General features: G+C 40.3%; 1 protein-coding gene across 1 annotated transcript; it reads right to left on the bottom strand.

The window, feature by feature from the left end:
• Positions 1–1,719: 1,719 nt before the first annotated feature.
• Positions 1,720–3,282, bottom strand: LOC131618740 (uncharacterized). The gene has a single exon (XM_058889907.1). The coding sequence runs from the start codon at positions 3,280–3,282 to the stop codon at positions 1,720–1,722; it is 1,563 nt and encodes a 520-aa protein (XP_058745890.1).
• Positions 3,283–19,704: the final 16,422 nt, after the last annotated feature.

The raw sequence follows: 19,704 nt of genomic DNA, 5'->3' as shown, positions 1-19,704 counted from the left end.
CCTGAGCATAGGTCATGGGAATCAGATCAATCTTTCTATGAGGCCTAGTCCTGGGAGGATAGCGATCATTATTGGGACGTTGTCCCTGCTGTTGTTGTTGTTGTGGTACTGGGATCATGACAGCATTAACCTGTGAATTGCTTCTCCCTGAACCCCTTCTTCCATATATGGCATCCGCATTTCCTTCCTTCCTTCAGGCATAACCCTCAGCTTGCTTCTTACCACCAGCAGAATTAGAAGAAGCTCCCAACTGAATTTTCCCCATCTTTAGACCCATCTCAACTCGTTCACCATATCTCACCATTTCAGAAAAGTTGGCTGAAGCACTGCAAGCCAAGTAATAATGTCCAGACAAAGTACTGGTGAACATATCTATCATCTCACGCTCAGTCATAGGTGGCTGAACCCTCGCAGCTAACTCGCGCCATTTCTGAGCGTACTCTTTGAAAGATTCTTTAGACCCCTGAACCAAACTCTGCAACTGGGTCCTGTTGGGCGCCATATCAACATTGTACTGATAGTGCTTAATAAAAGCCTCCACAAGATCTCTCCAAGAATGGATATGAGTGCGCTCAAGTTGAACATACCACTCCAAGGAAGCCCCAGCAAGACTATCCTGGAAGAAATGCATTAGGAAACCTTCATCCTCTGAATAAACTGACATCTTGCGATAATAAGCCTTGACATGAGTCATAGGACAAGTCGCACCATTGTATTTGTCAAAAGATGGAACTTTGAATTTCGGTGGGATCCTCACACCAGGAACCAACCCCAAGTCATTGATATCCATGCCTAACACCCCTTTGCGTTCAACAGCTCTGAGGCGTTCTTCAATCAGACGGTACCTCTCAACTTCATCATGTGCACCATCAGCACTATGCCTTGATACCTGATCAAAGTTCTCAACATTAAAATCCAAATTACCACGGTTCTGACTATCTCTCCTTCCCAACAGACGAGACGGAGGTGGAGGTGGAAACCCGAGATGCTGATTGAAAGGATTATAGTGCCCTCCCACGTGATCAAACTCATTCGGATCATGATGATCGTCAATCCTGCCAGACACATCGTCAAACAGCCCATGCTATCCTCCATTCTCATTCCTTCTGGAGTTCTCGACGAGAACTCGCAAGTCATCCTGCCCCTTGGTCACATTAGTCAATGCTTCCATAAACTGCGCCATCTGCGCATTCATCTGCTCTGTCAGTTGAGCTCTCATCTCAGCCATCTGTTCTTGAATTTGTTCCATCTGCCTTCTCTGATTGCTCCTAGTCGGATACGGGTGATTAGCCGTCTTAGAACTCCTTCTGGTAACAAAACAGCAAGACATAAGATATAAGACCTGCAAGACCTGCAAATATATGACATGTATGATATATTAATGATATGCATGAAATGTTTGTCAATTTTCAGGTACCCAAGAGTTCATCCCACTTTCAGATAGGACATAGAAACCCTGATACCGAATATATTTGAATAACAATCCGCACACGAGAATAATTCAGCAAACTGAGCATACTTCATTCAAACATAACTGAGAATTTGAGTTCACACAAATAAAACACATAACCGTGTCACAATGTGCTCATAAGGCATACAAAATAAATCCAGAACATCAAAATGCGCCCCCATCCAACAATCCTGGACATGGGCGACAGATATCAAGCATAAACATCAAATCAACCATCATGGATCAAACAAATCCACTCCACAGCGGCACTAGGATCGCCTGGTAACAGAATGAGCTCCTCCATCTCCTCTCCGTTGGGCTCGGAGTCTTCTTAGTTCTTCTTCAAGTCGAGCAGTCTTAGCCTTCTCTTCTGCTAGCTGTTTATCTGAATCCCGCTTCTGCTTCTTGAGACTACTCTCTGATCTCTGTAACTGTAGACACTCTTGCTGCTTATGATACAAATCTTCCTCTAGCAACTCATAAGGACGCCTCCGGGTACTGGCTTGACTTGAACTTGCGCCTTCGACTTGCTTGAGTTGATGCATCAACCTCATCTTTGCCTCCCTCTCTTCAAAGAATTTCAAATTGGTCTCTTGCTCTCTTTCATGCAACCTGTAGTTAGTAGCCAAAGCATTCTTGTAAAGCTCTGTCGGCACAAATTCGGATAGAATCAAAGGAGGTTGCTTCTGAAGTGGTGCAACTCTGTCATATGGCAACAGCAAACTTCCGACTCGCTTTTCAATCCACTTAACATACGGTGTCAGAGCAAGCGATTCTTTCTTCCCTAAATGGGCTCCATAATGCTTACGGATCTTCTTCCAAGCCACAATTATCCTCTCCAATTTCTCTGGATCCGACCCCTTCTCAAAATAGACCGTCTCCGCTATCAAATGATCCGCCGGTTTGTCCTTCAAAGTATACCCCAACTGACGCAAGGATACCACGGGATTGTAATTGATGCAACCTCTAGTACCAACCAAAGGAACATTGTCGAACTCGCCACACCCAACTATCACCTCGGAAACATTAATTCGGTACCTTTGCCACTGAATATCGTAAGAAGTAAGTGACATAATCCTGTGTGTCCACTTGAGTGTATCCCTTGTCTTCACAAAAGGTCCTTTGCTGGGCAACAAAGAGAGGAACCAGATGAACAACAATTGAAGGCAACAAGCGATGGCACCACCACCTTTCTCATATCGGGAATGAACGACATAATAAGTATCGGCCAACAATGTGGGAATGGGATTCTTTCCCATGAAGATGTGTATCGCGGCCGAGTCTACAAAATTAGGAACACTTGGGAACATCACAATCCCATAAATGGCCACAGCAAGAAATGCATTATACGCATTCCAATTCTTTTTCTCAAATCCCTCTTTAGCTTTTCTCACCAAGAACTTCAAAGAGAACCCTGAGACACCTCCATTCGACTTCCAATTATCAGATACTTCTTTTATGCTCAAATAAAGAGCAGCAGCGACCAACTTGAAATTCACCTCTTTATGAATGTCGATGAATGGTACTTCGTTTTTTACCTTGAGATTAAGAATAATAGAGTACTCTTCCAATGTCGGAGCCAACTGGTAATCTTGGAACGTGAAACACCTCATTTCAGGATCATAGAATTGCATCAAAGTTTGCAAAGCAGGAGTATCAACCACGGTTTCCAACAAAGTCAAGATATTCCCATAATTGTCCGTGAAACTCTTCAAGCAAAAAGCGGTCATTAACGAACTCAAACCCTCTAAGGCGGTCAACGGCTCTCGGAAAAAGCTGTAGGTGTGCGTATGTCTCTTTGCTTCCTTGACAGTATCAACAGGAGTGTCCATCTTTAACTCGAGTGAACTCCTGAATGTCCCTGAAAAACATGACATGCAAATGCTTGTTATACACATATATTTTTTTTTTGCGTTTCTTTTGGAAATAAATATGCTATGATGCAAAGTGGTGGGACTTGTTGCCGCCCACCAGGCATTCTGGACTGCCGGTAACACACATAGTACAGAGCCAAAGGTTCGGCCCCCAAATGGTATACCACACGGAACATAGAATGTCAATCCACGGAACCAAAGCCCATAGTCAATAACACACTGGAATAGAACACAGATTACCACTTGAACAAGAACCATAGTACCCCACGAACAAGGACCATAGTACACTCGAACAAGAACAGCGGTAACCCACGAACAAGAACAGCGGTAACCCACGAACGGGAACAGCGGTCACCAACAATGTACCTGTTAATATGATCATTGATTCCCGCCCCACTCACGGGTAAAATCTAGGCCAAGGTAAGGTCATGAAACGCAGTATACGGTCCGCCCGAAGGTAAGCATCATCACAGCGCGGATGCGGGTGACGATAATACCTCCGTTTGAAACCACTACTCTGCTCGTGGTCACATAATCCATCCCGAGACGTACACCTCGAGACAAACCATGCTCCCACTCTATCCTAGGGTTCCTATGGTTCACACATAGCATGGGTATTGGGCCTTTTACCTCTTGAAACACCCACCCAACAGATAGAGATCCAGACAGTCCAGAATATGATGCAGAAAAGTAAAAGCGCACATAGAATGCAATGCAAACAGGTAAATATGCAAAGCAGTAAAACACCCAAAGATAAACACACAAGCGCTAGGATCGACTCGCTGAGTCCGGACCAGCAACAGGTCGAGACGTCCCCAGTAGAGTCGCCAGCTGTCGCTACCGCGAAAATTAACAGAGTCGCCACTAACATATTTATCCTGAAAAGGAAGGGAATGCCAGCAAACCACAAAACAAAACAACGGTCTCACGACCAGAGAAAAAGGGTAAGGGAGTCGGTTACGCGAGGGGAAGGTATTAGCACCCCTCGCGCCCATCGTACTCGATGGTATCCACGCCTGTGTCTAAAACTATGGGTGTGTAACAAATCTACGCTAATCTGGACTAATATGAATGCAGAATGTAGGGAAAAGAAAGGATTGTGCTCGCACGGGCCCTACCCCGCTGCCTACGTATCTGTTTTGCAGAATCAGAGCTACCGTAGCTCGGCTAACTAATTTCTGTTTGTTTTGTGTTTTTTAGGTGAACGAGTTACATTCACACTCCGCTGCTCGACCTTTGGAGACTTATGCTTGGGAATGGAGCGGAAATAACAAGCTCTTAAGAAAAGAAAATCAAAGAGTGTGGTTTGTGTTTTAAAAGATGCATGAGGAAGACCTAAGCTAAAGGGGAAAGCTTGCTACTAATGTTATCATACAAAGGGTGCAAATCTAAACTAAACTAACAACCTACGAGGGAAAAGGGAAGCAAACAATAATATCACACAAACGAGCGTCCGCTCGTAAAGCAAACAAACCAACGGTACTGACCGAATGGTAGAAAAACGGTCCCGCCATAGCCAAGGGGAGCAGCTCAACCCAAGTCAACCAAGCATTAGACCTCGCGAAAATGATCGGGCCATAGACAAGAGGAGCGGATCCCTCTCAGCAACCAAGCCGTCACGGATCGTAAAGGAAAACGGTGCGTGCGTACACCGAGCGTCAACGTCGAGCGACGCGAGCTATAAGAAAGGCGGGGGTCCGGCTGCATGAACCCTTTTCCTGACATACTCGATAACAAGATCTTGTGCAGGTTCAAAAGCGAGCCACGCGTAGCATGCGCATAATGAACGGACTCGATGAGACTAGGCGGGGGTTGATTGCTAACCCTTTCCGCGTGCCTTCCATGAGGACTTAACGGAGTTCCATATAGGACTTATTACACCGTGACTCCCTGCCGCAAAGCACAAATATAAACACACCAACAAAAACAGAGCCTCTTTCGAGGGCTTGGCCAGATGCATGTCTAAGTCCTACTTCTCATGTAAAAGGATGATGCGAGAAAGCGATAAAGTGCGAGAAAAATAAAATGAAACAGGATCAATACCAAACGGATGATGATCCGTAAACTAAAGCGAAGCGAAGCGAAGAAACTAGAATCCCGCGAGAGAGCTAGCAAGCAAAAGCAAATAGTCAGCACACCGATTAGCCATGAAAGCACACAAAGGTCGACATGCGCGTCGAGCATAATCACAATACACCTGCAAGAGGAACATGCAAACCAAACAAGCAGATATAAAGTAATAGGAATGCGTCTCCAAGATGAGAACACAATACGAATGAAGGAAATCGTGTTCCGCAAGTAAAGCGGAACACTCAAGCAATGAGCGTCGATCGGTGACTATCCAAGAGCCTTGCACATTAACACACAAGTTAGAGATAACAAACATCGCAATCGGAATTGCGTTATTGCTATAAACCGAAAGAAACGGGAAAGTAATATAAACATGAAATGGACAATGAAACATCAAAGAGAAATCAAACACGAATGATCTACAAGTTAATAAAAACTAAGCACCTAGCTAGATAGTACATCTCATAAGCTTTCCGACGATATAAAGAACGTGCAAAACGGAGCTAGGAGTGAAAAGTTATGCGAGAAAGAGGCTAGAGAAGAAAAGGAAAAAACAAGTAAGGGAACCGGTTCCCCTATATGGGAACCTGGGTTCCAGCACAAAAACACACACAGGAACTGGTTCCCCCAAACTGGGAACCGGGTTCCAGAGCACTCTGCCCAAGTCACGAACCAGCAAAACAGAGCAGGAACCGGTGCCCCCAACCTGGGAACCGGGTTCCAGGGCATTCTGCCCAAACCAAAGCAACCCATCACACAGCAGGAACCGGTTCCCCCAAACTGGGAACCGGGTTCCAGGGCACGCTGCCAAGTCCCAGCATGCTTTAGATTGAGCGGGAACCGGTTCCTCCCTTTTGGGAACCGAGTTCCACTGTAGGAAAACCAAATTTTATCATTTTTAAAAGCTTGGAAACCATTCCCACTCAATCTAAACCAATACCACTTTGCAAGCACCATGCATATCATCAAAGCACAACCAAAACATAAGGAAACAAATCATGGGGACAAGGCACAACATCAAAACACCGATTGATTACACAAGAAATTATGCAAACCAAATATCAATGTGAAACATGCCATTCGCAATGAAAGATCGATTATTAAACACCAAGGCGACAAAGTCAAACATACATCGGTTTCAATGATTAAACACAAACATAACATATTGATGAAAGATAGTCATGAGTCCCCAAGTCGATTGGGCCAAGCAACCACAAGCCGAGCAAAGTGCGACACGTCACGTCAATCCACAATTCAAACATCATCACTAACAAATATGTAAACGCGACAAAGGCGACGAGCACTAACACATGCAATGGTAATCAAACTATGACACTAAGTAATGATCTAAGCATCTACCAAAACAAATATCAAGCAAGAAATTTCAGCACATGCATTGGTGCAAACACCTTGAGTGCATCACAAGCCACACGCATTAACACTAAAGATCACATCAAACATGATACCAACGACAAGAATTAATGCATGCGAGGATGATCAATTATAGCAAATATACTCGAGACATAACCTAAGCATCAAACTAGGCACTTATCAAGCAAAAATTATACACATGCATTTGTACAAACACCTAGAGTGTCGCGAGCCACATGCTTGAATGTTAACAATATTGCACACACAATCACCGACAAGCCACGGATTCAGACACAAATAGCGTAATTCATCATCAACGAACATCACTTATATAGAACGAACATTAACTCTAGCCACAATTCATATGAACACGATCAACAATACACAAATTCATCAATCAATCATCATCACACATCCATTGAATAAGAACAAGAGGTAGATCTAGATTTGAATCCATATAATGATCAATTATTAGGCATTTAATTCATGATTCGAAAGCTTACCGAACGAAGATCTAAATCGACGCGCGAACACGAACACGACACGTACGCGAACACGATGCGAAGCCGAAAAGCGAATCCCAAGGAGAGTGAGAGAGGGGCGTGCGAACTAGGGAGAGAGGAGGAGAAGAACTTTGAACTCGGAACTTTGATTTTCAATCCATCTTGTTCTTGATCTTTGAAGAAAATTGATGAATATTGATGAAAGTCTTATGTAATTTGAGGTTTTGATTCAAGAGAATTGAGAGAGAATTGGGAGAAAGTGTTTTTGATCTTTTTGGGTGAAAATGAAGTTATGAGAGTTTGTGAAGAAAAATGACTTATATAGCGAACATAGCGAAATGTCCAAAACGCCCTTAATTCTCTTATTTTGGCTCGTTTTTAAGGAAACTCGATTCGGCTCTGAATTCCGGAACAAAACCAATGCCACTGTGAAGATGACCAAATTCGTGACTCGTCGCCGCGAGAATCGTCTTGATCCGATAAGCGATGAAGAAATTACGCGCATTTGAATGACGAGAAACGTCGATTCATCTGGCGCGATTGTGCAGAATTTTGTGAGTACCGCTCAAAGAACTCGATAAAACTCCATCTTCGGCTCAAAATCTGAACAAGCATGTGTGACGAAGAATCGTAGCTAACGAAATTTCCGAGAAAATGCCGCCGGAATGGACTTCATATGATAAAAATCGAAGATGTTATGAATTTTCGAACTAGGCGCGACATACTTGAAAACACATTTTTACCGAAACAACGCGGCGATCCTTAAAATGCTGGGAGTTTTCCATGCATAATTGGCCTTCGGTCTGAACATATGAAATCTTGGTAATGACGGTACGGAGCTCCAGTTAAATTTTCAAGCGAATCCGACAAGCGGATTGGGAGATATGAATTTTCCGAGGCCCGAAACCCTACATTCAGCACTATTTTTCACTGCGAAACCTCAAGTAATTTGCAAATTTGACGACCTTCCTCAAAGAATTGGCTTCCGAGCCGAACACGAAAGTTGTAGATATCGTTGAAAAAGTGGGGACAACACGGGAACTTAGCTCATATCACCTCCCCAAATATGACTTGTGAATTTTCTCGTATTTCCACTATTTAAACCATTTTTCACGCCTTTCTTCTTAAACCCATGAAAACTCTTTATTATTTTTCTTCAATTTTTGGATGAAGAAATAAACGTCATTATTAACTTATAGCTCAAATAAAGAGGACAAATTTTGGGGTGCAACAGTAGCGCTTGTATGTTTATCCTTGGGTGTTTTATTGCTTTGCATATTTGCTTGTTCGTATTGCATTCTATTTACGCTTTACTTTTCTGCATCATATTCTGGAATGTCTGGATTTCTATCTGTGGGTGGGTGTTTCAAGAGGTAAAAGACCCAATACCCAGGTCATGAGTGATCCTAGCGCTTGTCTGTTTATCCTTGGGTGTTTTATTGCTTTGCATATTTTCCTATTCGCATTGCATTCTATTTGCGCTTTACTTTTCTGCATCATATTCTGGAATGTCTGGATTTCTATCTGTGGGTGGGTGTTTCAAGAGGTAAAAGACCCAATACCCAGGTCATGAGTGATACCTTAGGAACTAGGACTATAGTGGCCGTGACGGACAGAAGGCGTATGCCTGATTGATCTGATCACGTATCCACGGGCAGAGCTTGGTGGAATGAGGCAATATGGTATGATAGCGCGTACATTCGATCCTTTGTTGGCTTTTCGACCTACCTTGGTCTAGATTTACCCATGAGTGGGGCGGGAATCAATCATTACTTAACAGGTACATTGATGGTGACTTTGGTTCTTGTTCGAGGGTTACCGTGGTTCTTGTTCGAGTGGTTTCATTCCCGTGATGGTGACCATGGTTCTGATTCTATTGATTATGTCTCGTGATCTACGGGGTGTTCCGAAATTGTGCCGAACTTTTGAAACTGGGTCGTCTAACTTTGAGGAAATGCAGACTTGTCCGGTGGGAGACATCAAAAGTCCCACCACTTTGCATCGTTGCATATTTACTTTCGTAAAAATGATGTACAAAAAATGACTAGCATACTAGCATACATGTTCCTCCCATTTCCAAGGAATCACATCTTTAAGCCTCATGCCGAGCTCTTCCATCTTTTACTCGCTAAAAAAAAATCAAAGCACGAGGATTCCTTGGAAATTGAATGAACATGGCATTGCATTCATATCATGCATCTCAGACATTTCATGCATAACAGGTGTTCAAAATTGAGGAATTCTTATTCAGAGTTTGCACTCTCTCCAGACTCACAGACTCGACTTGCCATTGTTGTGTGCTCAAAGATCGGTCATGGAACTTTGTGGGGTGACAGAGAAAAAGCTCAATTGGGTTTGTTTATGAAGACATGCAAGTTGTGACCCATGCACAAGGACTCTTAGTAAGAAAAACTCAGGGAGCACTTTGTGGATCTCTTCCACAATTTTACGGTTTCCGAAGTTCCTCGTGAGCGTCTAATCTCCTTTTCTCTTGTGAATTCTGTTAGAACAAGATTTGTTTTGATCAATATTCTTAGTTTTGATGATAACAATGTATATGAATTTTGTTTGAGATAATGTGGTACTCTAATCAATGCAATTTCAATTTCAGGAAATATACAAAGAGTATGCACAAAATCAGCGAAAGAAGCACTGACCCAGAAGGTTCAAGTATGCAACATCAGAACATGCTCTCGCAAGACATCAGAAGATGGTCAAGCACAATCAGAACATGGTCTATTGAAGCATCAGAAGAACTTGAGATCAGAAGCAGAAGAACTGAAGTTCTCATGGTATCACGCTAGAAGCACTTCAAGGTCAGAAGACAAGAAGATGCTCTACACCAAGCTGTTTGACTCTAATGATATTCAAACGTTGTTTCCACAAACATCAGATCAGAAGCAAGTACAAGATGGCAGGCTACGCTGACTGACAAAAGGAACGTTAGAAGCTATTAAAGACAACGTAAGTAGACACAGGAAAAGCAAGGCTCGAGGTAGTTGACAAAAAAGTGAAACATTAAATGCAATGCTGTACGGATCAAGCAACGCATTAAATGCTCCTAACGGTCATCTTCTCAAACGCCTATAAATAAAAGTTCTGATGAGAAGTTGAATACAACACTTTGCGCAAACATACAGAAACGCTGTCAAATTCTAAAAGCTCTCAAACTTCATCTTCAACCTCACTTCATTACTGTTGTAATATCTTAGTGAGATTAAGCTTAAACTTTAAGAGAATATCACAGTTGTGATTATAGATTTTAAGAAGCATTGTAATACTCTTGTAAGAATTGTTTACATTCATTTGTAAGAACTAGAGGAGATCAAGTTGTGATCGGATTCTCTAGAAAGTCTTAGAGGGTATCTAAGCATTGTGTTCCTAGAGTGATCAGGTTGTGATCAGGATACTCTAGAAGACTTAGAGGTTATCTAAGTGGAAAACCATTGTAATCTTGTGTGATTAGTGGATTAAATCCTCAGGTGAGGTAAATCACTCCAAGGGGGTGGACTGGAGTAGTTTAGTTAACAACGAACCAGGATAAAAATCATTGTGCAAATTATTTTTATCTTACAAATGTTTAAAGCTACACTTATTCAAACCCCCCCCCTTTCTAAGTGTTTTTCTATCCTTCAATTGGCATCAGAGCGCCGGTTCTAAGGTGCAAGCACTTAACCGTGTTTAGAAAAGATTCAGGAAGAGAAAAATGCTTAAGTCAAGATGACTGGTGAAGATCCAACACCTACATCTACATCTGGCTCTGCTGAGCAACATAATGGAAATGGTAACAATGGTTATACTAGACAACCAGTATTCGATGGTGAAAACTTTGAATATTGGAAAGATAAACTTGAAAGTTACTTTCTTGGTCTAGATGGTGACTTATGGGATCTTCTGGTGGATGGTTACAAACATTCAGTTAAAGCTAATGGTGTAAAACTTCAAAGACAAGAAATGAGTGATGATCAAAAGAAGCAATTCAAAAATCATCACAAGTGTAGGACCGTTTTGCTGAATGCTATCTCTCATGCTGAATATGATATATATGAATCGTTGAAAATGACTCATGAAGGAAATGCCCAAGTCAAGGAGACCAAAGCTCTTGCCTTGATCCAGAAATATGAAGCCTTCAAGATGGAGGATGATGAAAACATTGAAAGAATGTTCTCAAGATTTCAAATGTTAATTGCTGGATTAAGAGTTCTTGACAAGGGATACACCAAGGCTGATCATGTCAAGAAGATCATCAGAAGCTTGCCAATAAGACGGGGACCAATGGTGACTGCATTCAAGATTGCCAAGAATCTGAATGAAGTTTCCCTTGAAGAATTGATTAGTGCCCTGAGGAGTCATGAAATTGAGCTGGATGCTAATGAACCTCAGAAGAAAGGTAAGTCTATTGCATTAAAATCTAATTATAAAAAATGCACTAACGCTTTTCATGATGAACAAGAAGATTCTGAAGAATCAGAATCAGAAGAAGAAGATGAGTTGTCCATTATCTCCAGAAGGGTAAACCAACTCTGGAAGAGCAAGCAAAGGAAGTTCAAGAACTTCAAAGTTCTAAGAAGCCTGAACGTGGAGAATCTTGAGGAAAACTAACAAGAAAGGACCAAAGAAGTTGTGGGTACCTAAGGAGAAGATAATTTCTGTTGCAGATATCCTTGGCAGCAAAGAAGAAAAAGCACAACACGTCATGGTACCTGGAATCTGGGTGCTCGCGACACATGACGGGAAGAAGGTCTATGTTCCAAGACCTGGTGCTTAAGTCTGGTGGAAAAGTCAAGTTTGGAGGAGATCAGAAGGGCAAGATAATTGGCTCTGGAACCATAAGTATTGGTAACTCTCCTTCCATATCTAATGTACTTCTTGTAGAAGGATTAGCGCATAACTTATTGTCCATAAGTCAATTAAGTGACAATGGTTATGACATAATCTTCAATCAAAAGTCTTGCAAGGATGTAAGTCAGAAGGATGGCTCAATCCTATTTACAGGCAAGAGAAAGAACAACATTTATAAGATTGATCTTTCTGATCTTGAGAAGCAGAAGGTGACTTGCCTTATGTCTAATTCTGAAGAGCAATTGGTCTGGCACAGAAGATTAGGACATGCTAGTTTGAGAAAGATTTCTCAGATTAACAAACTAAATCTGGTCAGAGGACTCCCAAATCTGAAATACAAATCAGATGCTCTTTGTGAAGCATGTCAGAAGGGCAAGTTTTCCAAACCTGCATTCAAATCTAAGAATGTTGTCTCTTCCTCTAGGCCGTTAGAACTTCTGCACATTGATCTGTTTGGACCAGTCAAAAAACATCTGTCAGAGGGAAGAAATATGGATTAGTCATCGTAGATGATTATAGCCGCTGGACATGGGTAAAGTTCTTAAAACACAAAGATGAGTCTCATTCAGTGTTCTTTGAATTCTGCACTCAGATTCAATCTGAGAAGGAGTGCAAAATCATAAAGGTCAGAAGTGATCATGGTGGCGAATTTGAGAACAGATTCTTTGAGGAGTTCTTCAAATAAAATGGTATTGCCCATGATTTCTCTTGCCCTAGAACTCCACGGCAAAATGGAGTTGTAGAGCGAAAGAATAGGACTCTACAAGAAATGGCCAGAACCATGATCAATGAAACCAATATGGCTAAGCACTTCTGGGAAGAACCAACATTTCATATTTTCATCCTTTTGGATGTGTTTGTTTCATTCTGAATACTAAAGATCATCTTGGTAAGTTTGATTCTAAGGCACAAAAATGTTTCCTTCTTGGATATTCTGAACGCTCTAAAGGCTACAGAGTATACAATACTGAAACATTGGTTGTAGAAGAATCAATCAATATCAGATTTGATGATAAGCTTGGTCTTGAAAAGCCAGAGTAGTTTGAGAATTTTGCAGATATAGATATTGATATATCAGAAGCTGTAGAACCAAGAAGCAAATATCAGAAGCTGAAGATCTCAGAAGCAAAGGATCAGAAGATCAGGTTGTTGCGTCTTTAGAGAATCTCAGAATTTCTGAAGAGCCAACAGTCATAAGATCTTCTAGACTCACCTCTGCTCACTCAGAAGATGTCATTCTTGGAAAGAAAGATGATCCTATCAGAACAAGAGCATTCCTTAAGAACAATGCAGAATGTCAATTAGGTCTTGTTTCTTTGATCGAGCCAACTTCTGTTGATCAAGCTCTAGAAGATCCAGACTGGATAATTGCCATGCAAGAAGAACTAAATCAGTTTACAAGGAATGATGTATGGGATCTTGTTCCTAGACCAAAAGGATTCAACATCATTGGTACAAAGTGGGTTTTCAGAAACAAGCTAAGTGAGAAGGGAGAAGTGGTAAGAAACAAAGCCAGACTTGTGGCTCAGGGTTATAGTCAATAAGAATGTATTGACTATACAGAAACCTTTGCACCAGTGGCCAGGTTAGAATCTATTCGTCTATTAATTTCGTTTGCCACTCAACATAACATCACTCTGTATCAGATGGATGTTAAGAGTGCCTTCTTAAATGGCTATATAGACGAGGAAGTCTACGTCCACCAACCTCCCGGTTTTGAAGACTCTAAGTCTCCAGAACATGTTTTCAAACTTAAGAAATCTTTGTATGGACTGAAGCAAGCTCCTTGAGCTTGGTATGAAAGATTAAGTTCTTTCCTTCTGAACAATGGTTTCACTAGAGGACAAGTGGATATTACTCTTTTCTGTAAAACATTTAAGAAATATATTTTAATTTGTCAAATTTATGTTGATGATATTATCTTTGGAACCTCTAATGCTACACTTGGGAAGGAGTTTCCTAAGTCTATGCAGGCTGAATTCGAGATGAGCATGATGGGAGAACTCAAGTATTTTCTTGGGATTCAAATCAATCAAACTTGTGATGGAACATATGTTCATCAAACGAAGTATGTGAAAGAACTTCTGAAGAATTTTAATCTTTCTGAAAGAAAAGAAGCCAAAACTCCCATGCATCCAACATGTGTCATAGGTAAGGATGAGGTAAGTAAGAAGGTTGATCAGAAGTTGTATAGAGGTATGATTGGATCTCTTATATATTTGACTGCTTCTAGACCTGACATTTTATTCAGTGTTTGTTTGTGTGCAAGATTCTAATCAGATCCTAGAGAATCTCACTTAACAGCTGTTAAGAGAATTCTGAGGTATCTGAAAGGTACTACTAAAGTTGGTTTAGTCTACAGAAGATCTAAAGAGTACAACTTAGTAGGATTTTGTGATGCTGACTATGCTGGAGATAGAGTTGAAAGGAAAAGCACTTCTGGAAGTTGTCAATTTCTTGGAAGTCACCTGATCTCCTGGTACAGCAAGAAGCAAGCTACCATTGCCCTCTCAACAACAGAAGCAGAATATGTTGCTGCTGCTGGTTGTAGCACACAAATGCTCTGGATGAAGAGTCAGTTAGAAGATTATCAGATATATGAGAGTAACATTCCCATCTTCTGTGATAATACTTCTGCTATATGTTTATCTAAGAATCCTATCTTACATTCCAAAGCTAAACATATTGAGATTAAACATCATTTCATTAGGGACTATGTTCAGAAGGGTGTTCTTTCTTTAAACTTTGTGGATATAGACCATCAATGGGCTGATATCTTTACAAAACCCCTTGCTGAAGATAGGTTCAAGTTTATTCTAAAGAATATCAGTATGGACTTATGCCCAGAATGAGAAGATGAGAAGCTCTGACGTATGGATAAGTTCTGAAATGTGTTTGGATTATCCTCTTATAAGAAGTTCTGATTGTAATCAATTAGAAGTTCTGATTTCGTTATTACTAACGTTTCATTATCTAAGTTGATTCAGAATCTCTTTTAAAGTAAAACAGTTGTCACTAGTTTTCCAGAAAATGAACACGTGTTCACTATTTTTGGACAAGCATGCGTACAGTTGAGGAGACGCCGCCCTAGGTAACTGTGCAAATCATTTCAATTTTCACTTTATCTCTCCTAACGTCATATCTCATTAAATGTAATTAATGTCGTGTTTTTCTGTAATCATATTCATTCAAACACACATTGCATTTCATTTCAAATCCGTCCCTTTATATACTCATCTCCCATTCATTTCAGTCTTTTTACATTCTCTCTCTTCATTCATCTCTCTCTTTCTTTTTCTGCATAAACCCTAGTTTATAAACGAATCTTCAGTATATCTCCATGGTTTCTTCATCAAGTTCCGCAAGAAAAGAAGAAATGTCTTCTGCTCATCTTGTTCATCGCAAGTTTGGTTATGCCCCTTTGAAGACGTGTTCTATTCCTTCAACTGAACTGGAAGTTCTGTGTGAATCTTCAGTAGATTTTGAAAATCTTAGAATACATGGTTTCAACCCTCCTGCTAAGACAATGGCACAAGGCTGGTCAAACTACCTTGATAGATTGGTTGGACCAATTTATCCTGCTTTAGTAACAGATTTCTAGGCTCATGCAACAGTTACCCCAACTGCAATCATCTCCTTCGTGTTAGGGCATGAAGTTGTGATAACGGAGAAGTTAATCAGAAAGTTGTACAATCTGGATGATGAAGAAGGAAGCACAGGTCCTCTTCCTGGTAGAGTTTGTTGGTTATCAGTTGAGAGACAAATATCTAATGTTAGTGGTATTTCATCTCATCAAACTGGTTTGTTGAAGCCGTTCTACAAAGTTTGGGCTGAAATTATTCTAGGATCTCTCTATCATAGAAAGAGATCTTTTACCTCAACATACATCAATCCGGATCAGAAGTTTGCTCTCTTTTTCATTGGAAGAGGAATTGAAGTCAACATTGTCATACCCCAAATTTGTCCTACCCCTTTATTTCTAACTGGCTTAAGCTTTGCATTCATACGCATCTTGAAGGATAGAAAAACACTTAGAAAGGGGGGTTTGAATAAGTGTAGCTTTAAAAACTTGACAGATAAAAATAAATTGCACAGTTATTTTTATCCTGGTTCGTTGTTAACTAAACTACTCCAGTCCACCCCCGCAGAGATGATTTACCTCAACTGAGGATTTAATCCACTAATCGCACGGATTACAATGGTTCTCCACTTAGTCAGCAACTAAGTCTTCCAGAGTCTTCTGATCACACACTGATCACTCCAGGAACAACTGCTTAGATACCCTCTAAGACTTTCTAGAGTATACTGATCCACACGATCACTCTAGTTACAACCTGCTTAGATAACCTCTAAGACTTCCTAGAGTATTCTGATCCACACGATCACTCTAGTTCCTTACAACTTAATGTAATCAATTCTAAGAGTATTACAATTGCTTCTTTAAAGCTATAATCACAAACTGTGATATTTCTCTTAATCGTTTAAGCTTAATCTCACTAATATATTACAATCAGCAATGTAGTGAGCTTTGATGAAGATGAAGATTCTGAGCTTTGATTTGAACAGCGTTTCAGCAAGTTGATATTCACAGAATAGGTGTAGAATTGGTTAACCTTGCTTCTTATCAGAACTTCATATTTATAGGCGTTGGAGAAGATGACCGTTGAGTGCATTTAATGCTTTGCGTGTTCCGTACAGCATCGCATTTAATGTTATACGCTTTTGTCAACTACCTCGAGCCTTGTTCACGCTGTGTCTACTGACGTAGCCTATAATAGCTTTTAACGTTCCTTTTGTCAGTCAGCGTAGCTTGCCACTTGTACTTTCTTCTGATCTGATGTTTGTGAATACAACGTTTGAATATCATCAGAGTCAAACAGCTTGGTGCAAAGCATCTTCTGATCTTCTGACCTTGAAGTGCTTCTGAGCGTGATACCATCAGAACTTCAGTGCTTCTGTTCTCTTGTTCTTCTGATGCTTCCATAGACCCATGTTCTGATTCTGCTTCGACCATCTTCTGATGTCTTGCCAGACCATGTTCTGATGTTGCATGCTGAACCATTTGAGACAAAGCTTCTGAGCGCTGAATTATGCGTACTCTTTATATATTTCCTGAAAAGGAAATTGCATTGGATTAGAGTACCATATAATCTTAAGCAAAATTCATATTATTGTTATCATCAAAACTAAGATAATTGATCAGAACAAATCTTGTTCTAACACATCTCTCCATTAGGTCATCTAACATACCATACATTCATTAATCAATAAAATGGGCATTGGGATCCAGGATCTTGAATTGTTAAGGTTTCATAATGTTTTGAGGTGTACATAGACTGGTTCATCTGGTTCTTCTTTGAACATGGAACGGTGGCATTGGGATTTCAATCCCTTATGTATGAGTTTGGTCTTAGGGCTATCCTGAACATCTTTCCTTCAATATTTCGAACTTGATTTTCATCTGAGGTTATATCCAACAATTGAAAAGGAATTTTGGCTGGACAAGAAGAGTATGGGTCACCGAATTGATATTTTGGCTTGTGAGTTATAAGGCATACATCATGATACAGTTGAAAAAGGGTTGACTCCATCAAAGTTAAAGAGGTGCGCTTATCAGGTGTTTTGTTTCAAAATACGAGTGAACTCAAATTCTGGATCCAAGTAATGGCATATGAGGTCAAGTTTGTTTCAACTTATCAAAAATTGAGATGCACACAAGGGTGGGATTTAAGGAGTGCACGTATGAGTTCTGATCAAGATTTCATCTGAATATGATTCAAGGCGCATGTCAAGGACGGTTTGTATCATACAAGTTCACCATTCATTCATTTAAAATCTATACATTCAAAGGATCCAAAGTCCATATACTTAAACATTCATACACTTCATACAATATCATCACAAAATTCATTACAAAATTCATATTCAAATTACAAAGTTTCCAAGGCCCAACCCATTACATATTAATTACACGAAACCATAGAAAAAGGATGACATGAAGAAACAAATAACTTGCAGCTAGCAAAATCAAAATCCACTTGCAGCTTTAGGGTGAAGCTAATCTTCCATTTCTTCATGATCTTTAGTCCTGCCCCATCTTCATGATGCTTTCTAAAACGCTGCAATCACTACATTAAACAGGAAGATGCATAACTGCACTTTACAACCTGCGGCAATCAATCAGGATTGGTATCAAATAGCCTGTGCATACTTAGCGAATAAACGAAGCTGCATAAAGACAACTGAAACCGAACCGCCCTGCACTTGACAAATGCTGCATCTGCATAATTCAGAATAAAGTTTCAAATCAATCATGCACATAAAACCAATTCAGCCTTGCCATTAAATTAGAAACAAAGCTCATAACAAAAAAGAGATGGCAGCATCACATAAAGAAACCAGGAAAGACAAGAGAACATGCATCAACTGTCAACAGGATTTCTAAAAAAGCAAACATCACCATTCAGTTTACATCAGGTACATGTTAACATACAATCTGAAGCGCACAATTTAAACTAGCTGCAATTGAGTTATATGTACATGGTCAAGATCAGTGAAGTTAAGTCCCACACAATCATCAATCCAATTCAAACATGAACTCATAACACTTCTTTCATACCAAAGACTCTGTCATCCTTCTCGACCTAAACCGTAACAGCCCTGTGCATTCAGCAAAACAACAACCAGTTCAAACACCCTTCCCTCTCCTAACTTTTATAACTAACTACTAACCACAAACGATCAATAACCAGCTTCCTCAACTTTGTAACTAACAAAAAAAAGATTTTAGAACCAATTTCCCAACTCCTCATAACCATATTATAACTGCCTTGTAACCACCTTTTAATCCCTAACTAACAAACTTCTAACCTCCCTCAAAAATAACATATAACAAACTATTAACCAAAAAACAGTTTCATACCCACCTCTAACTAACTCCTAACCACCTAATTCCCTAACTGAATCCAACCCCAAACCCTTTTAACAGTCCTCTTAACTGTCCTAACAGCTATATAACTAATTCATAATAGATTCCCAACCATAACTACCACATAACATAACTTTTAATCCCTAACCGAATCTCTAAGAACCTGTTAAAACAGAAAAATCATAACTAACTTTCATAACTGTCAACTAACAAACCTTCAACAGATCTAACAGAATCAATTCATAACAGAAAAAGGGAGAGAGCTGAACTAACCTGTCATCCCTATATAACAGAGACTTCAACCATTCTTCATCTCCTCCACCATTTTCCACAATTCACTTCATCACTTCTCACCATTCATTCTCACCTACGCCATTTCATTGATTCACTCTCACTCTCTGCAACTTCATCATCTTTTTCATCTTCTCCACTCTCTGCTCCACCAGCCATTCTTCACTCCACCATTTTTTCACTCTTCACAGTCCCTGGAACCTTCGACTCCACTCTCTTTTTCTCCACACACACCTTAATCATCACCTCACCATTCTTTATCTTCATCCTCTATTCATCATTAACCACTCTTCAACCTCATCATCATCAACAGAAAAGGAAAATCAGAAGAGAAGAAAAATAATTCTCAGAACAAAATTGGAAAAGAAACTCACC

The sequence above is a fragment of the Vicia villosa genome, linkage group LG7, assembly GCF_029867415.1.
Source record: "Vicia villosa cultivar HV-30 ecotype Madison, WI linkage group LG7, Vvil1.0, whole genome shotgun sequence".
NCBI lineage: Eukaryota > Viridiplantae > Streptophyta > Magnoliopsida > Fabales > Fabaceae > Vicia > Vicia villosa.
The sequence above is the reverse complement of the archived record's forward strand: the minus strand, read 5'-3'. Positions and strand labels throughout refer to the sequence as shown.

What these genes read in the sequence shown, in the direction of transcription:
- LOC131618740 (XM_058889907.1), bottom strand. Translation starts at nt 3,282, where the DNA reads ATGGACACTCCTGTTGATACTGTCAAGGAAGCAAAGAGACATACGCAC.